The sequence below is a fragment of the Macaca mulatta genome, chromosome 5 (genome assembly GCF_049350105.2).
Source record: "Macaca mulatta isolate MMU2019108-1 chromosome 5, T2T-MMU8v2.0, whole genome shotgun sequence".
Classification (NCBI taxonomy): Eukaryota; Metazoa; Chordata; class Mammalia; order Primates; family Cercopithecidae; genus Macaca; species Macaca mulatta.
In genome coordinates this window covers 185,887,805-185,907,935 of record NC_133410.1, presented here as the reverse complement: position 1 = coordinate 185,907,935, position 20,131 = coordinate 185,887,805, and the positions used below count along the sequence as shown (strand labels likewise).

General features: G+C 38.1%; 1 protein-coding gene across 5 annotated transcripts in view; it reads left to right on the top strand.

Moving 5' to 3' along the window:
* AGA (aspartylglucosaminidase) overlaps positions 1 to 19,829 on the top strand; it is a 30,495-nt gene extending 10,666 nt beyond the window's left edge. The window contains exons 9-10 of one of the 5 annotated variants that reach the window (XR_013417146.1): positions 7,030 to 7,151; positions 9,434 to 9,636. Coding sequence is in view for 4 of the 5 variants with exons in the window: in NM_001199093.1 (NP_001186022.1) it covers positions 273 to 375 (103 nt within the window). In the remaining variant the exon portion in view is untranslated. 5 annotated transcript variants of the gene reach the window in all.
* Positions 19,830 to 20,131: the final 302 nt, after the last annotated feature.

Genomic DNA, 20,131 nt, shown 5'->3' with positions numbered 1-20,131 from the left:
AATAATAGTAGCAATGACGGCATGTGTGTAGATCCACAGCAACAACAAAAATCAGCCAGTTTTCTGAAGTTCAAAGAGATATTTTACCAGCTACCTCGTTCCTTTCATGGACTGTTCACTGCTTAGTTCTGAGGAGGAGACACTAGTGTACTTCCTGTGACTTAGACATAAGGTATGCAGTAGCCAGTGTCTAGTCAAATAAGCAATATCTGTATTGGTTATAAATATGTACATCCTGTAGTTAACCAAACGTCTTTCTCATTTTTGGCCCCAGGTGCTGCTTGTAATAAACTTTCAACATTTACTCAGTTTAGTTTCATGGTTTTTAATTCTGAAAAAAATCAGCCAACTGAGGAAAAAGTGGACTGCATCTAGTCCATCTTTTCTGTCAGCATCTGTATTTAAAGAAGAAAGAAACAAAGGCTGAACAGGCTGCTCACTATCATCATCTAGTGTTCCTCATGTGTTCTAAAGTCTTTTTGTAAAATAAACACAAAAATAAATTTCTGTTGATGTGGCACTTTCTGTATCTGAAATTTTATCTATTTTTATATAACCTTTTTTATATTTTCTGAAGATGGATATGTATATGGCTGTGTTTTGTATATATTTAAGTTTTAAGTGACATTTGGATGTCTGATCAGTGTCGCAAAAAATTGCCACTTTGAGATTTATTTCCACAGTGATATATTAAACCCAAAAGGAATCATCATATTTGGATGCTTAATTAGAGTATACAAGTTTTTCAGACCCAAAGAAAAAAACAGCAGGGCCTCAGCATGATGAGTCCTGATTGAATTTCAGTATGTCACAATGATGCATCTCTTATCACTGATTATTGGTTTTACTTAATATTCCCTAAAAACTTGAGGAAGGAAGATGATATTAAGAACATGAGATACTCTTTGATTTGTACATACTAGAAAATATGGGCAGTCTTCTGATGAGGAATTGTGTTGATTTTCTTGGCTTTTTTCCTCTTTTGGAGCTCTCTGTGTGAAAGTTCGAAAGCCACAAAAATATGATGTTTTACCTGCTAATATTTAGTATTGATCATTTCTTTTAAAAATGATTTGGGGAACTTGATCTGTACTGTAATTTTACTAATCCCTTATGCAGAGGTGGGTATTGCAGTTAGAAGTAAGTCAAGAAATACGTTGTTTAGCTTGGTTTGTTTTCCTAACTTCTGATTAACTGTCTGTATGGCAACTCTACAGAAGTTGTGTTTGCTTTCTCAGCAGCATTTTTCCTTCAAAATCATCTTTTTAATCAACATTCATTAATAAATGTACATGTACGATATTGTCTTCAAACTTTAGAATTTCAGCTGTTTTTTCTATGCTCATCTTAATGTTTAATGTTCTTTATAATTTAGGGGAGAAAGCTATCGTTTTAAGAACAGTGTAGATCACTTGTTCTAATACACCTTGCTAGGTATCAGAATTCTCTGGGGAGCCTCTTTAAAAATGCCCTCTGTGTCACTAAATCAGATTCTTCATAAATGAGAACTTGAACCCTGGAATTAGCAACTGCTAATGGCAGCCCTACAGCTTCACACTCTGAGAGAGGGAATCTTACTGTTCAGGGTTATCTGAGGTATGCTAACCTGCTTCAACCTGGTGCTGGGCCTTGGAAAAAGAAAAAAGAAACCAGATTTAAACTTGCGGTTACTTTAAGATGATACTTGCATTTTGCATATTTGCTTTCCATTAATAAATAAGGCAGTCATTTACAAAATCACCAGGAAAAGGAGAATGAAGTATTCATGGCCTGTCACTTCCCAGCAAATTATGAGTTTAGCTGACAAAAGCAATCCACATATGTTTCTAAAAGATGTTTTCTTTTTAACTCACATTCTTCCTCAGAGAAATAATTTCCCTATATTGTAAGTAATGGAACTACTTTGGAAATACATTTTTTTTTTTTTTTTTTTTTTTTTGAGACAGAGTCTCGCTCTGCCGCCCAGGCTGGAGTAGAGTGGCGTGATCTTGGCTCACTGCAAGCTCCGCCTCCCGGGTTCACGCCATTCTCCTGCCTCAGCCTCCCGAGTAGCTGGGACTACAGGCGCCCGCCACCTCGCCCGGCTAGTTTTTTTGTATTTTTTAGTAGAGACGGGGTTTCACTGTGTCAGCCAGGATGGTCTCGATCTCCTGACCTCGTGATCCGCCCGTCTCGGCCTCCCAAAGTGCTGGGATTACAGGCTTGAGCCACCGCGCCCGGCGGAAATACATTTTTAAAGTTCAAGTTTTGACTGTAATGTTATTTAAATAATACAGATATGTCTTTCTTTTGAAAAGAAGTGTGTGTCCCTAGTGATGGTATATGCAGAGGGAACGTCTTTCTTTCATGATGTTACAATACCAGTGTTCACTGGGGTTGTGGGAAATACATGTAGGAAACTAGTGAAATATTAACACAGTTGGGAAAGAGAATTGTAAGCCAATTAGAAATACATTGAATTTGGAAGTGGTTCACTAAAATGGGAAATGCAAGAAAGTAACTTGGGAAGGGAGCCTTGGAAAATCTGATCATGATTTAACTTTTTTTTTTTTTTTTTTTTTTTTTGAGGCAGAGTCTCGCTCTGTGGCCCAGGCTGGAGTGCAGTGGCGCAGTCTCGGCTCACTGCAAGCTCCGCCTCACGTGTTCACGCCATTATCCTGCCTCAGCCTCCTGAGTAGCTGGGATTACAAGCACATGCCACCACGCCCAGCTAATTTTTGTATTTTTAGTAGAGATGGGGTTTCACCATGTTGGTCAGGCTGGTCTCAAACTCCTGACGTCATGATCTGCCTGCCTCAGCCTCCCAAAGTGCTGGGATTATGGGCGTGAGCCACCGCACCTGACCATGATTTAACTTTTTTTGCCAGACAGTAGTTAGTGGTTTGCCTCACATCTGTCCTGGTTGTATCATTGTATAGATTGCATGGCTATTACATACCATAAGGTAAGGGATCTAGTTGCAGAATTTTCCCCATTCTGGCAAGTTTTTGTTTTTTTTCTTTGACCTTACAAAAAAAATGTTCTCACTTGCCTACTGCTAAGATGAAACTAGATTGTCCTAAGCACCTATATGGATTAAGCAACTTTTCTATGTGATTCTGAGAACGAACATATTGTCACTTAGATTTTTATTCTCAGTTTTTCTATTCTATTTCTCTCTAAATGGATAAAAATTTCAATGACAATATCTATAGATATATGTAGATACAAAGAGAAATAAAGTATGTATGTATGTGTGTGTGTGTGTATACATATATAGTAAGTATATATATGGAAAGAGGTGTAAGTACTTGCCACCTGAATCTATTCTCTCCTGTTTTCTGCTTACACCTTTCATCTCATAACATTACTACTATAGAATAGCCTAGGACTGGAGTGGGCATAAGTTTGAGCATTCTCTTAGCTCAGTGTAACAGCCCCACTTAGAAAAAGAAAGTGATTTTGATATTAGCAATATTAAAATTTCTTGATTAATACTCCAGAGGATTCGGATAAACACTCAAGTGCTTCGTATTTTTAGCACAATAGACAAAGAAGAAAATGTTAACCACGGTATAAAATAAAAGATTTTGGTAGTTTCATGCTCTTTATTTGCTTTGATTAATCCGTGGAACTTAAAAAAAAAATTTCACTTATTTAAATGGGCAGAAAAGACTAACGGTAGGTTGATTCTTATTTCTGCTAACCACAGTGTAAACTGGTTGTCACGAATCCTGTTCACCAAACATTTCCAGCTCTGCCTACCTGGCACATGGTAGGATTGTTCTTTTTGGCCTCTCGTGATCTGGTCCAGCCATGGGATGTCCTGGGCGTGAGTTCTGAGCATTTTTTTCCAAACCTAACAACATGATGGTGGTTGTGCTTGAGTGACCGTAATGAGAACCCCATGACAGTGCAGGATGCACATGTAGTGTGAATAAGAAATAAGCCTTTTTATTGTGACACAGCATAAACTACCCTATCCTGACTGATACATAAAGAATGGTTAGGCCAGGCGCAGTGGCTCATGCTTATAATCCCAGCACTTTGGGAGGCCGAGGCAGGAGAATCACTTGAGGCCAGAGGTTCGAGACCAGCCTGGGCAATAACATAATTTTGTAGGAACGGTCTCTACAAAAAATACACAAAATTAGCTGGATGTGGTGGCTCATGTCTGTAGTTTCAGCTAACTGCAGAGGCTGAGGTGGTGAGATTGCTTGAGCCTGGGAGGTTGAGGCTGCAGTGAGCCGAGATCGCGCCACTGCGCTCCAGCCTGGATGACAAAGTGAGACCATCTCAAAAAAAAAAAAAAAAAAAAAAAGAAGCTTAAACAGGCTTACATAGTTTAAAGAGTTTTTCTGGAGGTTATTAAACTAGTGACAAATGAAACTTTCTAAAGGACAAAAGGAATTTTTTAAAAAATAGATGCCTAGAAAGATATTATTAGGAAATTAATCAAAAAGTTAAAGGTACTACATTATAGGAAGGTTGTGGGTGACTTTATCTTAATAATATTTGTATGTTTTTTAAAAAGAAGCATCCATACCATAAGACTCCAACTGTATGACACCAGACAGGGAAAAACTATGAAGACAGTATAAAGATTAGAGGCTGCCAGCGGTTGTGGGGAGGGAGGAATGAATCAGCAAAGCACAGACTACTTTTAGGGCAGTGAAATTCTTCTCTGTAATACTGCAAATGGTGGATGTCATTTTATCCATTTCTCCAAACCCGTAGAATATACAACACTGAGTGAACCTTGACGTGAACCATGGACTCTGGGCAATAATGATGTGTCAGTGTCAGGTGTACCAGTTGTAACATGTACCACTCTGCTGGGGAAGGTGGATAGTGTGGAAGAAAGACTGTGTATGTGTGACGACAGGGAATATCAGGGAAATCTTTGTACCTTCCTCCCAATTTTGCTGTGAACTTAAAACTACTCTAAAAAATAAAGTCTATTTAAAAGGAGAAAAAGAAGCATATATTATTTTTATGATGGAGGCGGGAAACTCAAGTATTAAAGTTCTTTCATCTGACAATGTCCTATTGTATAAGAGTAGCCAGCATTGATTGAACACCTAACAATAGTAAGCACTTTGATGTATTATCATTTAATCCTACCAAAAGCCAATGAGGAAGGTAATAGCATCCTTGGTTTAGGTAATTTTATACATAGTAGCTGCAATTCCTTCAGGCATGTGTGGCGCTGGCTTTTGTTCAGGACTATCTTTTCAAGAATGTTTCTATAGCGAAAAAAAAATAAAAAACCTTGGAAGATTGAGAGAGCGTTTCCCTCCTGGGCAAGGGGCATGTTTGTTTGCTGTCTAGTACAATAAAAATAATGTCTCCCTTTGAGACAAAGGTTAGGCAGGTTTGCTTGCAACCCTTATAAAAGGCTGGGGTTTCCTAAGCATGAGGTCCCTCAGCTGTGATGCACGCAAACTTACTGTTTGCAGTATCCACCTGAACCTGCCCCTCTGTACCCCCACCGGGACCCTAGTAGGGATCAGAACATCAAAGTCATGTTGCTTACTGTGCTGTGACTAATAATGTCCTTTGTCTCTGACCCACATGTCTCATGTTTTCTGCCCGTTTGCATGAAGCTGTGGCAAGCTAACTTGTTAGCTGGCAAGTAGAGTGAAACCTCTGACCCTTCACAATTCTTGATACTGTCAACAGTGCTTAGTAAAAGAGCCTTATTTTGCTATTACTTGCTTTCCCTTGCAATATGTATTTGAGATTAAAAAAAAGTTGTAGACTTGCAGGTAAATTGAAGATAAGAGCAAAGACTGCAGTTTTGCAAGTTCAAACTGAAGAATCACTTAACAAAAGCCAAGGACAACCTTCTGAGATTGTTTTACAATGTTCATATAATGAACATTGAATTAGTTGTGATGAAGTTTTCAAAAGAACCATTATTCTATTCGGGAATACCATCTAAAACATCTGAATGTTAACTTCTTTCCTTTGAAGAAAATAATCAGATAGTGACTAACGTAATTCAAATGTAAACAGGCTACATTTAAAATGATGAATATTCTCATCTTTCAAAATAGAAAATCAGGAGACACTGTCAGTAGGAAATGAAACAAGAAACAAAGGTGTAAATGTTTATAGGAAATCAAGCAAGGATCTCTCTCTACAGTGATTTAACTGCAATGGGCAGTGTGAGGAAAATCCTCATCATCTACACTCAATCAAAAAAAGAGGTATAAGTATCACTTCCCTTTTAGAATATGGAGGTTATCACCAGGAGAAGTCAATAGTGATTTCCACAGGGAATGGAGGTGGAGGTATAAGAAGATCACTGATAATTCCATAAGCCTATCTCTACTAGATTTTTTTAAAAATCATACCTACATATTATTTTCCTAATATATCAAGGCTCATTAAAGCTAACCATAAATGTGAAACTGTAAATGGTTCATAGGATCATAGAACTAGACTAGAATACACCTTTGAGATCAACTACAGAAATCTAACTCCTGTATTTTATAGGTAAGCTGAGACTTAAAAGTGATGCATAACTCAGGAGGCGACATGACTAGTTAGTGTCAAGAACATATCATTTCTCTCTGCCTGTGATCATGCTTATCCTACCAAGGGTGCTACCATTCCAAGGGTGCACACACTACAGTTAATTCTATCCTTCAAGAGTCTGCTGTTTTCATTTCTTCAGCAACAGCAGTAAAACAAGGTTCTCAAATTCTAAGTCAGATATAATACTCAGATAATCTCCAGTATAGTCACAGAATTCGGCCAAAATGGAGATCATACATAAATTATAACCCCAAGTTTCTATATTCTTAAACAAAATATGTTGTGTTCAACACTCTATGTTCTTACTAACTTACTAGGTTTCCTAACATTTAATTTGTATGCAGACTTATAGATATGGTGAATGAATTAATTGAATTCATAATTCTGATATTCTGAGCCACAAAAGATCAATCCATATTTGGAATGGCAGCTATAGAACTTAAGCCCATTTAATGTAGACTATTACGTATAGAGTAATTTTTTTAACTTTTTTTTTTTTTTTTTGAGATGGAGTTTTGCTCTTTTTGCCCAGGCTGGAATGCAATGGCACAATCTAGGCTCACTGCATCCTCCGCCTCCCAGGTTCAAGCGATTCTCCTGCCTCAGCCTCCAAGTAGCTGTGATTACAGGTGAGCGCCAACAGGTCTGGCTAATTTTGTATTTTTAGTAGAGAAAGGGTTTCACCATGTTGGCCAGGCTGGTCTCAAACTCCTGACCTCAGGTGATCCGCCCACCTTGACCTCCCAAAGTGCTAGGATTACAGGCGTAAGCTACCACACCTGGTCTAGAGTAATACTTTTAAAACATATATTTTGTAACATTTGCTTGAATTATTTGATATGTTCACATTAAAAGATGACTTGAAGATAAGTTATCAGTTAAAACAAGATGCAAAAACCATGATAACACCTACTCCTTTCTCTGGATTTGGTTCATTTTGTAAATAATTAAGTGGACATACCTCACCCAGGTGTCTCATCTAGCCACATTGGAAAGGAACTACCAGCTGCTATTATTTAATTGGATTAACAGTCCATTGCCAACCAAATAATTCCCTAGTCAGTGGAACATTTTGAAGCCAAGTTACACAAGTCAAGTTGAAATTCTATGGCAAACATACAAAATGGAAGGGAAGGAAGTCTCTGAATATGAATATTTCTGCTTGAAAGACAAGCAGAAATATATATGTTACTATCCAAAATTGATTAAGAATACCTCTCCCTCCAACACCCTAGAGGATCCTAGATATTCTCAGAGGAACCAATCCTAAAATGAAGATTCGAGCAGGGTCGTTTACTGAGATACTAAGCAGTGGTAGAAAAGTTTAGCCTTCTGAACTAGCCTTTCTGAATTAATTACATATCTGATAGTTTGGTTTGGAAACACTGTATGATTCCAGTGAGATGAGGTACCTAGAATAGTCAAATTCATAGAAACAGAAAGTAGATGACTGGTTATCAGGGGCTGAGGAAAAGAAAGCATGGAGAGTTGTTTAACAGGTACAAAGTTTTAGTTAGGGAAGATGAAAGTGGTTAATGATGGCTAAGATGGTAATTTAGTACTAATAATGGTTAAGATGGTAAATGTTCTGTTATGTGTATTTTGCTGTCAAAGAGAGAAAGGAAGAAAGAAAGAAGTGGTTGATTTTATAACCATGTCCAAGACTTAACCCTTGATTGGGGCCTCATGGATATCCCTCTCTTTCTCCCATCATGTATTGAGACTGAGCCATCTGTGTAATTTATTATAATTAATTAATTGTAAAGATTCTTTCACACTCAGTCTTATCACTAGTTAGCTATTAGAAGGGTATGTAGACTAGAATAGCGCCTTTATAAGAGTCATTCTCTTAGTCATTTCAGTATAGTAAATACCTGAATATAAAGTAGTTAATCATTATGCTGATCATCTCTAAAATAGTTTTGGTTTAAAAAGTTGATTCCAGTCAGGCGTGGTGGCTCACGCCTGTAATCCTAGTACTTTGGGAGGCCTAGGTGGGCAGATCACTTGAGGACAAGAGTTCACAACCAGCCTGGCCAACACAGTGAAACCTTGTCTTTACTAAAAATACAAAACATTAGCCAGGTGTGGTGACACACACCTCTAATCCCAACTACTCGGGAGGCTGAGGCACCAGAATCACTTGAACCCAGGAGGTGGAGGTTGCAGTGAGCCAAGAGTGCACCACTGCACTCCAGCTTAAGTGACAGAGTGAGACAGTATCTCCACAACAACAACAAAAAAGAACAAGAAAAAAAAAAGAAGTTGATTCCAATCATCTGAAAGTGCATAGTTTTTCCACACAAGGATATGGGGCAGAGGTCACAATCTGCCAGCTCTCTGGCCAAATATGTATCTCCACATATATTTTGTCTGGCTAGCCCAGCATTTAAAAATATTTGAGATTTTGGCTAGCCACAGTGGCTCATGCCTGTAATCCCAGCACTTTGGGAGGCCAAGGTGGGTGGATCACTTGAGGTCAGGAGTTCAAGATCAGCCTGGGCAACATGGTGAAACCCCCTACTAAAAATACAAAAATTTTCCAGGCATGGTGGTGCAAATCTGTAATTCCAGCTACTTGAGAGGCTGTGGCAGGAGAATAGTTTGAACTCAGGAGGCGGAGGTTGCAGTGAGTCAAGATTGTACCACTGCACTCCAGCCTGGGCAAAAGAGCAAAACTCTGTCTCAAAAAAAAAAAAAAATACATATATATATGTATATATATATATTTAGAGAGAGAGAAAGAGTTTTGTTTCAAATATTTAAAAATAACAATTTAAAAAATTATGTGCCCTCTCATCATTCCTTTTCAGCATTGTACTGGAAATCCTAGCCAGTCCAATAAGATAAGACAAGAAAACAGAAGTTATCCAGATTGGGAAGAAATAAATAAAACTGTCTTTGTTTGCAGATAACATGAAGGATTGTCTATCTAGAAAATCTGAAAGAATCAATAAGAAATCTCCTGGAACTAACAAACTGTTATAGCAAGATAGAAGCATTCAAGATTAGTATTCAGAAGTCAGTCACTTTCCAATATACCATCAATGGACAAATGGAATTTAAAATTAAAAACAAAATAATGCTTACATTATCACCAAAAGCATAAAATAATTACATATAAATCTAATCAAAATATGTACAAGATCTTATGAAGAAAACTATAAAACTCTTTAAAAAAAATCAAAGAAAAACTAAATAAATTTAGAGATATCGCATATTCATGGATAGCAAGACTCAATATTGCCAAGATGTCAGGTCTTCCCAACTTGATCTACAGATTCAATACAATTCCATTCAAAATTCTAGCAAGTTATTTCATGTATACTGACAAACTGATTCTAAAATGTATATGAAGAAGTACAAGACCAAGAATAGCTAACACAATGTTGAAGGCAATGAATAAAGTTGAAAGTCTGACCCTACCCGACTTCAAGACTTAGGGAAAAAAAAACAGTAATTAAGATATTGTGGTATTGTCAACAGAACAGACATATACATCAATAGAACAAAATACATAGACCAGAAATAAACCCACATAAATATAGTCAACTGATCTTTGACAAATGAGCAAAGGCAATACCATCGAGAAAAAAAATAGTCTCTTCAACAAACGGTACTAGACCAAGTAGACATACACATGCAGAAAACTGAATTGAGAAACAAAACTTATACCATTTCCCAAAATTAACTCAAAATAGAGCATATACTTAAACGAAAAATGCAAAACAATAAAACTCCTAGAAAATCTAGAGGGCCTGGGTATGGCAATGAGTTTTAGATACAATACCAAAGGCAAGATACATGAAAAAAAAATTGATACACTGAAATTTAAGACTTCTACTCTGTGAAAGATGCTATCAAGGGAGTGAGAAGACAAGCTACAAGCTGAGAGAAAATATTTGCAAAAGACTTTGCTGATAAAGGATTGTTATCCAAAATATACAAAGAACATTTACAATGCAACAATAAGAAAATGGACAGCAAGACTTTAAAATGGGCAGAAGACTTGAAAAGACACTTCACTAAAGAAGATATACAGATTTACATATTGCAAGTAAGCATATGAAAATTTGCTGCTCATCATATGTTATTAGGGAAATGCAAATTAAGACGATGAGATACCACTATCTACCTATTAGAACAGCCAATATCAAAACAAAACACTGACAACATCAAATGTTGGGGAGGATGTGGAGCAACAGGAACGCTCATTCATTACTGGTAAGGATGCACAGTGGTACATGAAAATAGAATACAATTTTGCAGCTTCTTACAAAACTAAATATGCTCTTAACCATGTGATCCAGTAACCACATTCCTTGGTATTTACCCAAATGGGTTGAAAACTTGTGTCCACATGAACACCTGTACATGGATGCTTATAACCATTTTATTCACAATTGCCATAACTTGGAAGCAACCAAGATGTTTTTTGGTAGTTGAGTGAATAAATAAATTGTGGTACAATAAATATGAGCTACTCCATATAATAAATAGATATAAATATTTATTATTTATTTACTGTTAATAGTAAAATATTATTCACTGCTAAAAAGAAAATAGCTTTTGAGCCATGAGAAGACATGCAGAAACCTTAAATGCGTGTTACTAAGTGAAGGAAGCCAGTCTGAAAAGGTCTCCTACTGTATGATTCCAACCGTATGATATTCTGGGAAAGCAAAACTATGGAGATTTTTTTAACAATCAGTGGTTGCCAGGAGTAGTATGGAGGGAGGGATGAATAGGCAGAACATGGAGGACTTTTAGGGCAGTCACAGTACATGTCATTATGCATTTGTCAAAACCCATAGGAGGTACAACAGCAAGAATAAATGCTAATGTAAACTATGGACTATGGATGTGGTTCCAGGTTTGTAACAAAGGAACCACTGTGGTGGGGGATATTGATACGGGGGAGAATATGGGGAGGCAGTGGTATATGAGAACTTTACGTTTTGCTTGATTTTGCTGCAAACCCAAAGCTGCTCTAAAAAGACTATTTTTAAAAATGGTCTATTTAAAATAATCCATATTTCTAACTTCTCTGAAAACCTGGAAGATCAGTCAGCATTAAGGTTGCATTCCACATGGTGGCGACCACCAGAACGTGTGTATGAGCTGCCCTCTTGGGATGGACACAAGCTCTCAATTTTGTCAGTACCCACAAAGACCACATTATTCCTTTGCATTACTCACCTGACCATGGACATTTGCGTTTGTGGCTCCTGCTGTGGGGAAATCATAATGGTTTCATTTCATTTCTCATTTGTACATCCCATTTTGAGATGTAACACTTCAGTTACAGTAGAAAGAGCACCAACTGGAAGTCAAAACACAGTTTCACAGTGATGATGACTCCAGAATGCCAATAGAAGACAGGGACAGCAATCTCATTGAAATAGGGGCCTAGGGAGTTCTTGTAGCTGAATTCGCACATCAAGTACATGCACTTTTTTTTCTTTTTTCTTTTTTTTTTTTTTTGAGACAGAGTCTTGCTCTGTCGCCCAGGCTGGAGTGCACTGGTGCAATTTCGGCTCACTATGAGCTCCGCCTCCAGGATTCACGCCATTCTCCTGCCTCAGCCTTTCGAGTAGGTGGGAATACAGGCGCCCGCTACCACACCCGGCTAATTTTTCGTATTTTTAGTAGAGACGGGGTTTCACCGTGTTAGCCAGGATGGCCTCGAACTCCTGACCTCATGATCCGCCTGCCTCGACCTCCCAAAGTGCTGGGATTACAGGCATGAACCACCATGCCTGGCCAAGTACATGCACTTTTATGTGGGTCTGCTTTGGCGGGCTGATGGAGAATAGGAGAGGGCTACCTCCAAAACCACCTTTTGGCATTGACACTGGCTCAAACTCAGCACTAGTTAGGGATCTTAGGCTCTTTCTCTAAACATTAGGTTTCTACAGCTGAACCCGAGAGGGTAAACTAGAGATTATCTACCGTAAGTGTAGTTCCCAAACCAACATCAATCAGCATCATCAGGGAGCTTTAAAAAATGCAGGACATTAGGCCCCTCCCCACACCTACTGAATCAGAAACTGCATTTTCACAAGATCTATTGTGCTGATTCATATGCACATTAGAATTAAGCAGTGCATTAGAATTAGAAAAGAGCTAGATGATGTCTAGTTCTTTTCCTGAGTCAGCCTTCAATTAGAAAGAACAGTAACATTGGAACTTGACAGCCCTACATTAGAATTCTTTTTCTGCTACAGCATTATCTATGTGGCTTTGGAGAAAGTACTTGACTTCTCTGAGCCTTTTTCACATCTGCCCAATGAGGGACATGAATACGTGCTTTATAAAACTAATGTAGCAACGATAAATTATGAAACACCTACCAGAGTGCCTGACACATGCTAGGAATTTAATGTATTTAATTCTCCTCCCTTGCCTGCTCTCTCCTGCAGAATCCATATTCTATAATTCTATGGCTCCCATTTCCTGCTGTAGACCTGATTTCCTACTGCTGTTGTTCCTAACTTAAGAAGAAAATAAACAAAGTAGAAAATCTTGCAAAAGTAACATCCTCTTCTGAAAACCAGTAATTATTGTGTGTCAACACATGGAATTAATTCAGGTCTTGATATGCAATATCCCTTAGAAATAAACAAACTAGCTTCTTTCTCTACAAGTGTCAGTTCGGCCGGAGACCATCAAACTAACATTTTTGTTCTTCAAATTATCAAAATGATGCTGTTGCTTGGAGGCAAGATGAGTGCATCCCTAGAGCGTTGTCTCAAAACAAGATTGTTGACCCAATTACCTTTTAAGTGTTACAGTCTTTCAAGTAACCCTGAAGAAATCTGTTTATTCTAAAGGGTTGTTAGGGGAGAGAAATGTCTCCCAAGATATCTACTTTAACGTTGTTCCATTGTATTTCGAGGTGATATGTTTTATCTTTTACTGAATATGTTATTATTCAAAAATTGCTCACTTATCTTACACTCTTCATTTTGAATTCGACTACATTGTGACTTTTCTGTAAATCTTTCATGAACAAGGTCTCTGGTGGGTCCTATTTAATTGGTTAAGGATTATCAGCAGAGAGCACTGTCAAAGCTCTAGACAGTATTTCTTTTAAAAACTCATGGCACAGAACTTTTCCAGGGGTAGAATGTCTGGATGCAGATAAAAACAAACCATGTTCTCATGCCCACAAATACTATTTGAACTTGACTTGTTGAGTCAGAATATGCTTCAAGTGCTCCATTAACAGTCATATTCTAGAACAGCTATGTTTTTTAAAACTGAATTATTTGTGTCATGATTATGACAAAACTTGCTGAAAGAAGAAAGGGATTTGGAGATCTTTGCTTATATGTAGCTGTTCTTTCAGGACATAGATTTACAGAAGAGTCAAATTCAAGAGCCTCTGAAGGGTTTCCTTCTGTCATCTTACAAATCTAGGCATTATTTTTATTACCCAGTATAGAAAAACACACATAAAGACACACAACCACCCACTTGTCACATCGACAACATTTCCTCCATTTCTCCCTCCTCCCTAGGTTATTGTCTAACCCACAAATCCGTCTCCTTCCTGTAATCCCAGCACTTTGGGAGGCCGAGGCGGGTGGATCACTTGAGGTTGGACAGAGTTTGAGACCAGCCTGGCCAACATGGTGAAACCCTGTCTCTACCAAAAATACAAAAATTAGCTGGGCGTGGTGGTGGGTGCCTGTAATCCCAGCTACTTGGGAGGCTGAGGCAGGAGAATTGCTTGAACCCGGGAGGCAGAGGTTGCAATGAGCCAAGGTTGCATCACTGCACTCTAGCACGCATGACAGAGCAAGACTCCATCTAAAAACAAAAACAAAAATAAAACAAAACAAACAAACAAAAAACCAGAATTCATGTTTTACTCTCTAGTGGCCTAGTTCAAAGTATCCTCAGACCCACTCATTCCATTCCTAGCCCACACTTATGGGTAGTTTCTCAATTCTTCCTCAATGCTCATATCATAGCATGAACATACATTTTGTAGATTTTGCTACATGCATCCTTGGATTGCCACACTGGCCACTGTGACTGTTACTACATTTGTAATGAAAAGGTAATTCTGGTTAGGTATGGTGGCCCACACCTGTAATCCCAACATTTTGGAAGGCTAAGGTGGGAGGATCACTTGAGTCTAGGAGTTCAAGACCAGCCTGGGCAATATAGCAAGACCTCATCTCTACCAAAAAAAAAAAAAATTTAAAATCACCTGGTGTGGAGGTACATTCCTGTAGTATCAGCTACTCTGGAGGCTGAGGTGGGAGGATCACTTAAGCTCAGGGGTTTGAGGTTGCAATGGTCTGTGATTGTACTGCTGTACTCAAGCTTGGGTGACAGAGCAAGACCTTATCTCTAAAAAATATATATATATATTTCAAAATACAGGGATATCTCATTTTATTATGCTTTATTTTATTTTATTTTATTATTCTTTGTAGATATTGCATATTTTACAAATTGAAGTTTTGTGGCAACCTTGCATTGACAGCAAGTCTGTCAATTCATTTTCCAACAGCATGTGTTCACTTTGTTTCTCTATGTGACAATTTGTTAATTCTCACAATATTTCAAACTTTTTCATTATTATTTTATCTAGTTATGGTGATCTGTGATCAGTGATCTTTGAAGTTACCACTGTAATTGTTTTGGGGCACCACCAACTGTGCACATGTAAGACAGCAAACTTAATCCATAATTGTGTGTGTGTTCTGAATGCTTCACCCACCGGCCATTCTCCCCTCTCTCTTCTCCTCCAGCCTCCCTGTTCTCCGAGACAAAACAATATTGAAATTAGGCCAATTAACAACCCTGTAATGGCCTCTAAGTGTTCAAGTGAAAGAGAGAGTCACATGCCTCTCACTTTAGATAAGAAGCTAGAAATGATTAAGCTTAGTGAGGAAGGCAATGTTGAAAACCAAAAATAGGTCAAAAGCTAGGCCTTTTGTGCCAAACGATTAGCCAAGTTATGAATGCAAAGGAAAAGTTCATGAAAGAAAGTAAAAGTGCTACGCCAGTGAACACACAAAAGATATAAGAGAGAAACAGCATTATTGTTGATATGGAGAAAGTATGAGTGGTCTGGATAGAAGATCAAACAAGTCGTAACATTCCCTTAAGCCAAAGCCTAATCCAGAGAAAGGCCCTGGCTCTCTTCAATTTTATAAAGGCTGAGAGAGGTAAGAAAGCAGGAGAAGAAAACTTGGAAGCCATCAGGGGTTTAAGGAAAGAAGCTGTCTCTGTAACATAGAAGTGCGAGATGAAGCAGCAAATGCTGAGGTAGAAGCTACAGCAAGTTATCCAGAAGATCCAGCTAAGATAATTGGTGAAGATGGTTATGCTAAACAACAGATTTTCAAGGTAGATGAAACAGGCTTTACCGAAAAAAGATGCTATCTAGTGTTTTCTAGTACTTTCATAGCTAGAGAGGAGAAGTCAAGGCCTGGTTTCAAAGCTTCAAAGGACAGGCTGATGCTTGTTAGGAGCTAAGGCAGCTGGTGACTTGAAGTTAAAGCCAATGCTCATTTATTATTTCAAAAACCATAAGGCCCTTAAGAATTATACTAAATCTACTCTGCCTGTGCTCTATAAATGGAACAATAAAACCTGGATGACAACATATCTATTTATTTTACAGCACATTTTAAGCCCACTTTTTTTACATTGTTTACAGCATATTTTAAGCCCACTTTACTGAATATTTTAACCCCACTGTTGAGACCTACTGCCCAGAACAGAAGGATTCCTTTCAAGATATTACTGTTCACTGAAAATGCACCTGGTCATCCAAAAGCTCGGATGGAGATGTACAAGGAAATTAATGTTTTCTTGCCAGCTAACACAACATTTATTCTGCAGTCCATAAATCAAGAAGTAATTTTGACTTTCAGGTTTAATTGCTTAAGAAAAAGATTTCATAAGGCTATAGCTGTTACAGACAGTGATTCCTCTGATGGGTCTAGGCAAAGTAAATTGAAAACCTTTCAGGAAAGATTCATCATTCTAGATCCCATTAAGAACATTCATGATTCATGAAAGGAGGTCAAATATCAACATAACAGGAGCTTGAAAGAAGTTAATTCGAGCTCTCATGGATGACTTTCAGGGGTTTGAGACTCCGTGGAGAAAGTAACAGCAGATGTGGTAGAAATAGCAAAAGAACTAGAATTAGAAGTGAAGCCTGAAGTTGTGACTGCATTGCTACAATCTCATGATAAAACTTGAACAGATGAGAAGTTGCTTCTTATGGATGAGCAAAAAAGTAGTTTCTTGAGATGGAATCAACTCTTGGTGATTATGTGAACATTGCTGAAATGACAACAAGGAATTTAGAATATTTCATAAACTTATTTGTTAAGGAAGTGACAGGATTTGAGAGGATTAACTCCAATTTTGAAAAGTTCTACTGTGAGTATAATGCTATCAAACAGTATTGCATGCTACAGTAAAATATTTCATGAGAGGAAGAGTCGATCGATATGGCAAATTTCATTATTGTCTTATTTGAAGAAATTGCCACAGGCACCCCAACCTTCAGTAACCACAACCACCCTGATTGGTCAACCATCAATATTGAAGCAAAACCCTCTACTAGCAAAAAGATTATGACTTGCTGACAACTCAAATGATTATTAGCATTTTTAGAAATAAAGTATTTTTATTTTACTTTATGGTAGAAAAGAGATCTCACTATGTTGCCCAGACTTGTCTCAAACTCCTGGCCTCAAGCAGTCCTCCCACCTCAGTCTCCTGAGTAGCTAAGACTACAGGTGCCCACTAGCACACCCAGCTAATCATTATTTATTTTTGTAGAGATGGGATCTTACTCAGTTGCTTAGGCTGGTCTCAAACTCCCGGCCTCCAGCAAAATCTTCCAGGCTTGGCTTCCCAAAATGTTAGGATTACAGGCATGAGACATCAAACCTGGCCTATTTTAAAATTAAGTTATATACATTATGTTTTTAAACATCATGCTATTGCACATCTAATAGACTACAGTATAGTACAAACGTAATTTTTTTTGAGACAGGTTCTCACTGTGTTGCCCAAGTTGGAGTGCAGTGGCGTGACCATGGTTCACTGTAGCCTCAACCCCTCAGGCTCAAGTGATCCCTTTGCCTCTGCTTTCCAAAGTGCTGAGATTACAGGCATGAGCCATTGAGCCTGGCCTAAAACTTTTATATGCAGTGGGAAACCAAAAAAATTGAGTGGTTAGGTTTATGGCAATATTTGCGTTATTGCGTTGGTCTGGAACCAAACCCACAATATCTCTGAGGTATGCCTGTACTGTATTAAACTTAGAAGTGATAATGAAGACAATGTTAGTATCTTTAATTTAATTCTAAAAATTTTTGTGCTATTATCCTTACACATTACCCAAGCTATTTTAATCGGTTATAAAATCATTTTTTAGATAAAATTGGCATTCAAAATTAGGACTACTGTCAAAATCAAAACCTGGGCAATATTCTGCATGACACCGTAAGTTGAATGCAGGGAAAGCAAGCTGATTCTAATATTTCCGTAAGTTAAATATTATTGAGAAGATACATATTCTGCCAAAGTGTTCATATCAGGTATTCCACAACCTAATGCTGCATCAACAATTTCCTGATTGTCTGTAGTTTTTGGCTTATCATTCTATTTCTTTTCACCATTCTATTGGATATAACAGCCCTCTGCTCTTTAAGATATATGGAAAGTGTTTGTCAGCTCTGAGAATTTGTTTTGGATTGACATAATCAATCATCAGAATTAAACTTAATCATATTATTTTTAAATTATCCCTTATTCAGCATATTTTGGATTTACAAGGTCTTTAAAGATATCTTTATATCTATTGTGTGTACACTTTAGAAAATGATTCTCGGTCACTTGTCTGTTCAGGAAGTTCATTCATTAATCCCAGCACATCTAAGTTGGGGTTTCCCCAAACCTGCTTTTATTCTGGCAACTCCTAGTCAGTCGTTAATGGAGAGGGTTTTTCCCACCATTTGTGCCACACGAGAGAGAAATTTTCACCCGGGAATGGGACCAGGACTGTCCATTCCAAACACAGATGCCTTCCCCCTTCTCTTGAGATTCTGATCTACTTCCACAGAATGGCTCAAAGGGTTACGGAGAGTTGAAAGAACTTGCACGGGGGTAATTTTTCTATATCTCTTTCACCTGGGAGATTTTTCATAAGCCCGCTCAGAGCCTCGCTGCTTGCCATGCAATACAGAAATAACTGGGTAAGTCTCTCATAAATTGAATTGAACTGACCATGGATTTGAAGTTACTGCCTTTCCCACTGAGTTAAAACCAAATAGAGTTGCCTCCCTGGGCCAGACTTTGATCAGCAACACAGTACTTTCCTCTTCCTGACTTAAATGCATCCAGTCCTGAGCACGGGTTTTATTTAATGTTCTTGTTCACTTCACTGGAAATGCTTTAACTCTGGCACCTGCTGGCTGTGAAAGTGATTAGGATTTCATGGGACCAGAGCATTTCATTTCTAGCAAGCCACACCACGGCCCATAAATTAATACAGGATTATGCTTCTGCATTTACTCTGCAGGCTTGTTTTGAACTGAAAAGAAAAGGCAACTGAAGGATGAAGAAAAAAGAAGAAAATGAGGAGATGAAAAGTGAACAGTGCTACGAAACCTGACAGTGTGCATTAGCATAAGCACTTTCTTATGAGGAAACTGAAGAACTTACACCACTACATCATTGTACTTTGTTAATGCTCATAAGTATCATTCCTTCCTCTCCCAACGTGACTCATTTTGCATGCGGAAAAGATCATACCCTCAATCGAAATGTATATTGGTAATCTCAAGTCTCTCTGAAAGTCAGTTCAGAAATTGGAGTCACAATCCCAGCTGAGCTCAGCCTTTCCAGCACTCCCACCAAGGTGCCAGAAATATGAATAAAGCTGCCTTAGCACTGCACTCCAGTCTGGGTGACAGAGTGAGACTCCATCTAAGAGAGCGAGAAAAAAAAAAAAGCTTTCTTAGACTCGCCAGGCCAACACATCCGAAGACAAATACTACCATCTGGCTTCTGTCAATATCAAGAGGAGCAGGAGAATCAATCCGCTATGCTCTGTCTTAATCCTTAACCCCCCAAAGAGTCAAAGATAATAAAAATATTATTGTTGGCAAACTATGGCCTATGGGTCAAAGTATGGCCATGGGCCATGGCCTGTTTCTGTATAGCCTGTGAGCTGAGAATGAGTCCTACATTATTGAAAGGTTGCAAAAAGAATCAAAATAGCAATATTTGTGACATAATAAAATCATCTGAAACTGAAATTGCAGTGTCCATTGGTATAGTTTTATTGGAGCACAGCCACACCTACGTCTTGTGTACTGTTGTTGGCTGCTTTTGTCCTACGATGACAGAGTGAAGTAGCTGCAACCGAGATCTCTAAAATATTTACTATATGACTCTTTACAGAAAAAGGTTGTCAACTCCCAGAAAAAGTTTGTCAAGTCCTGTTTTAAGCTACCAAGTTTTGGGTTAATTAGTTACACAGTAATCAATAAACAGCAGTAATCTAAGTCAAATGTCAGTACTGACTTTGCAAATGGAATCCATAAGAAACACCTTTAAT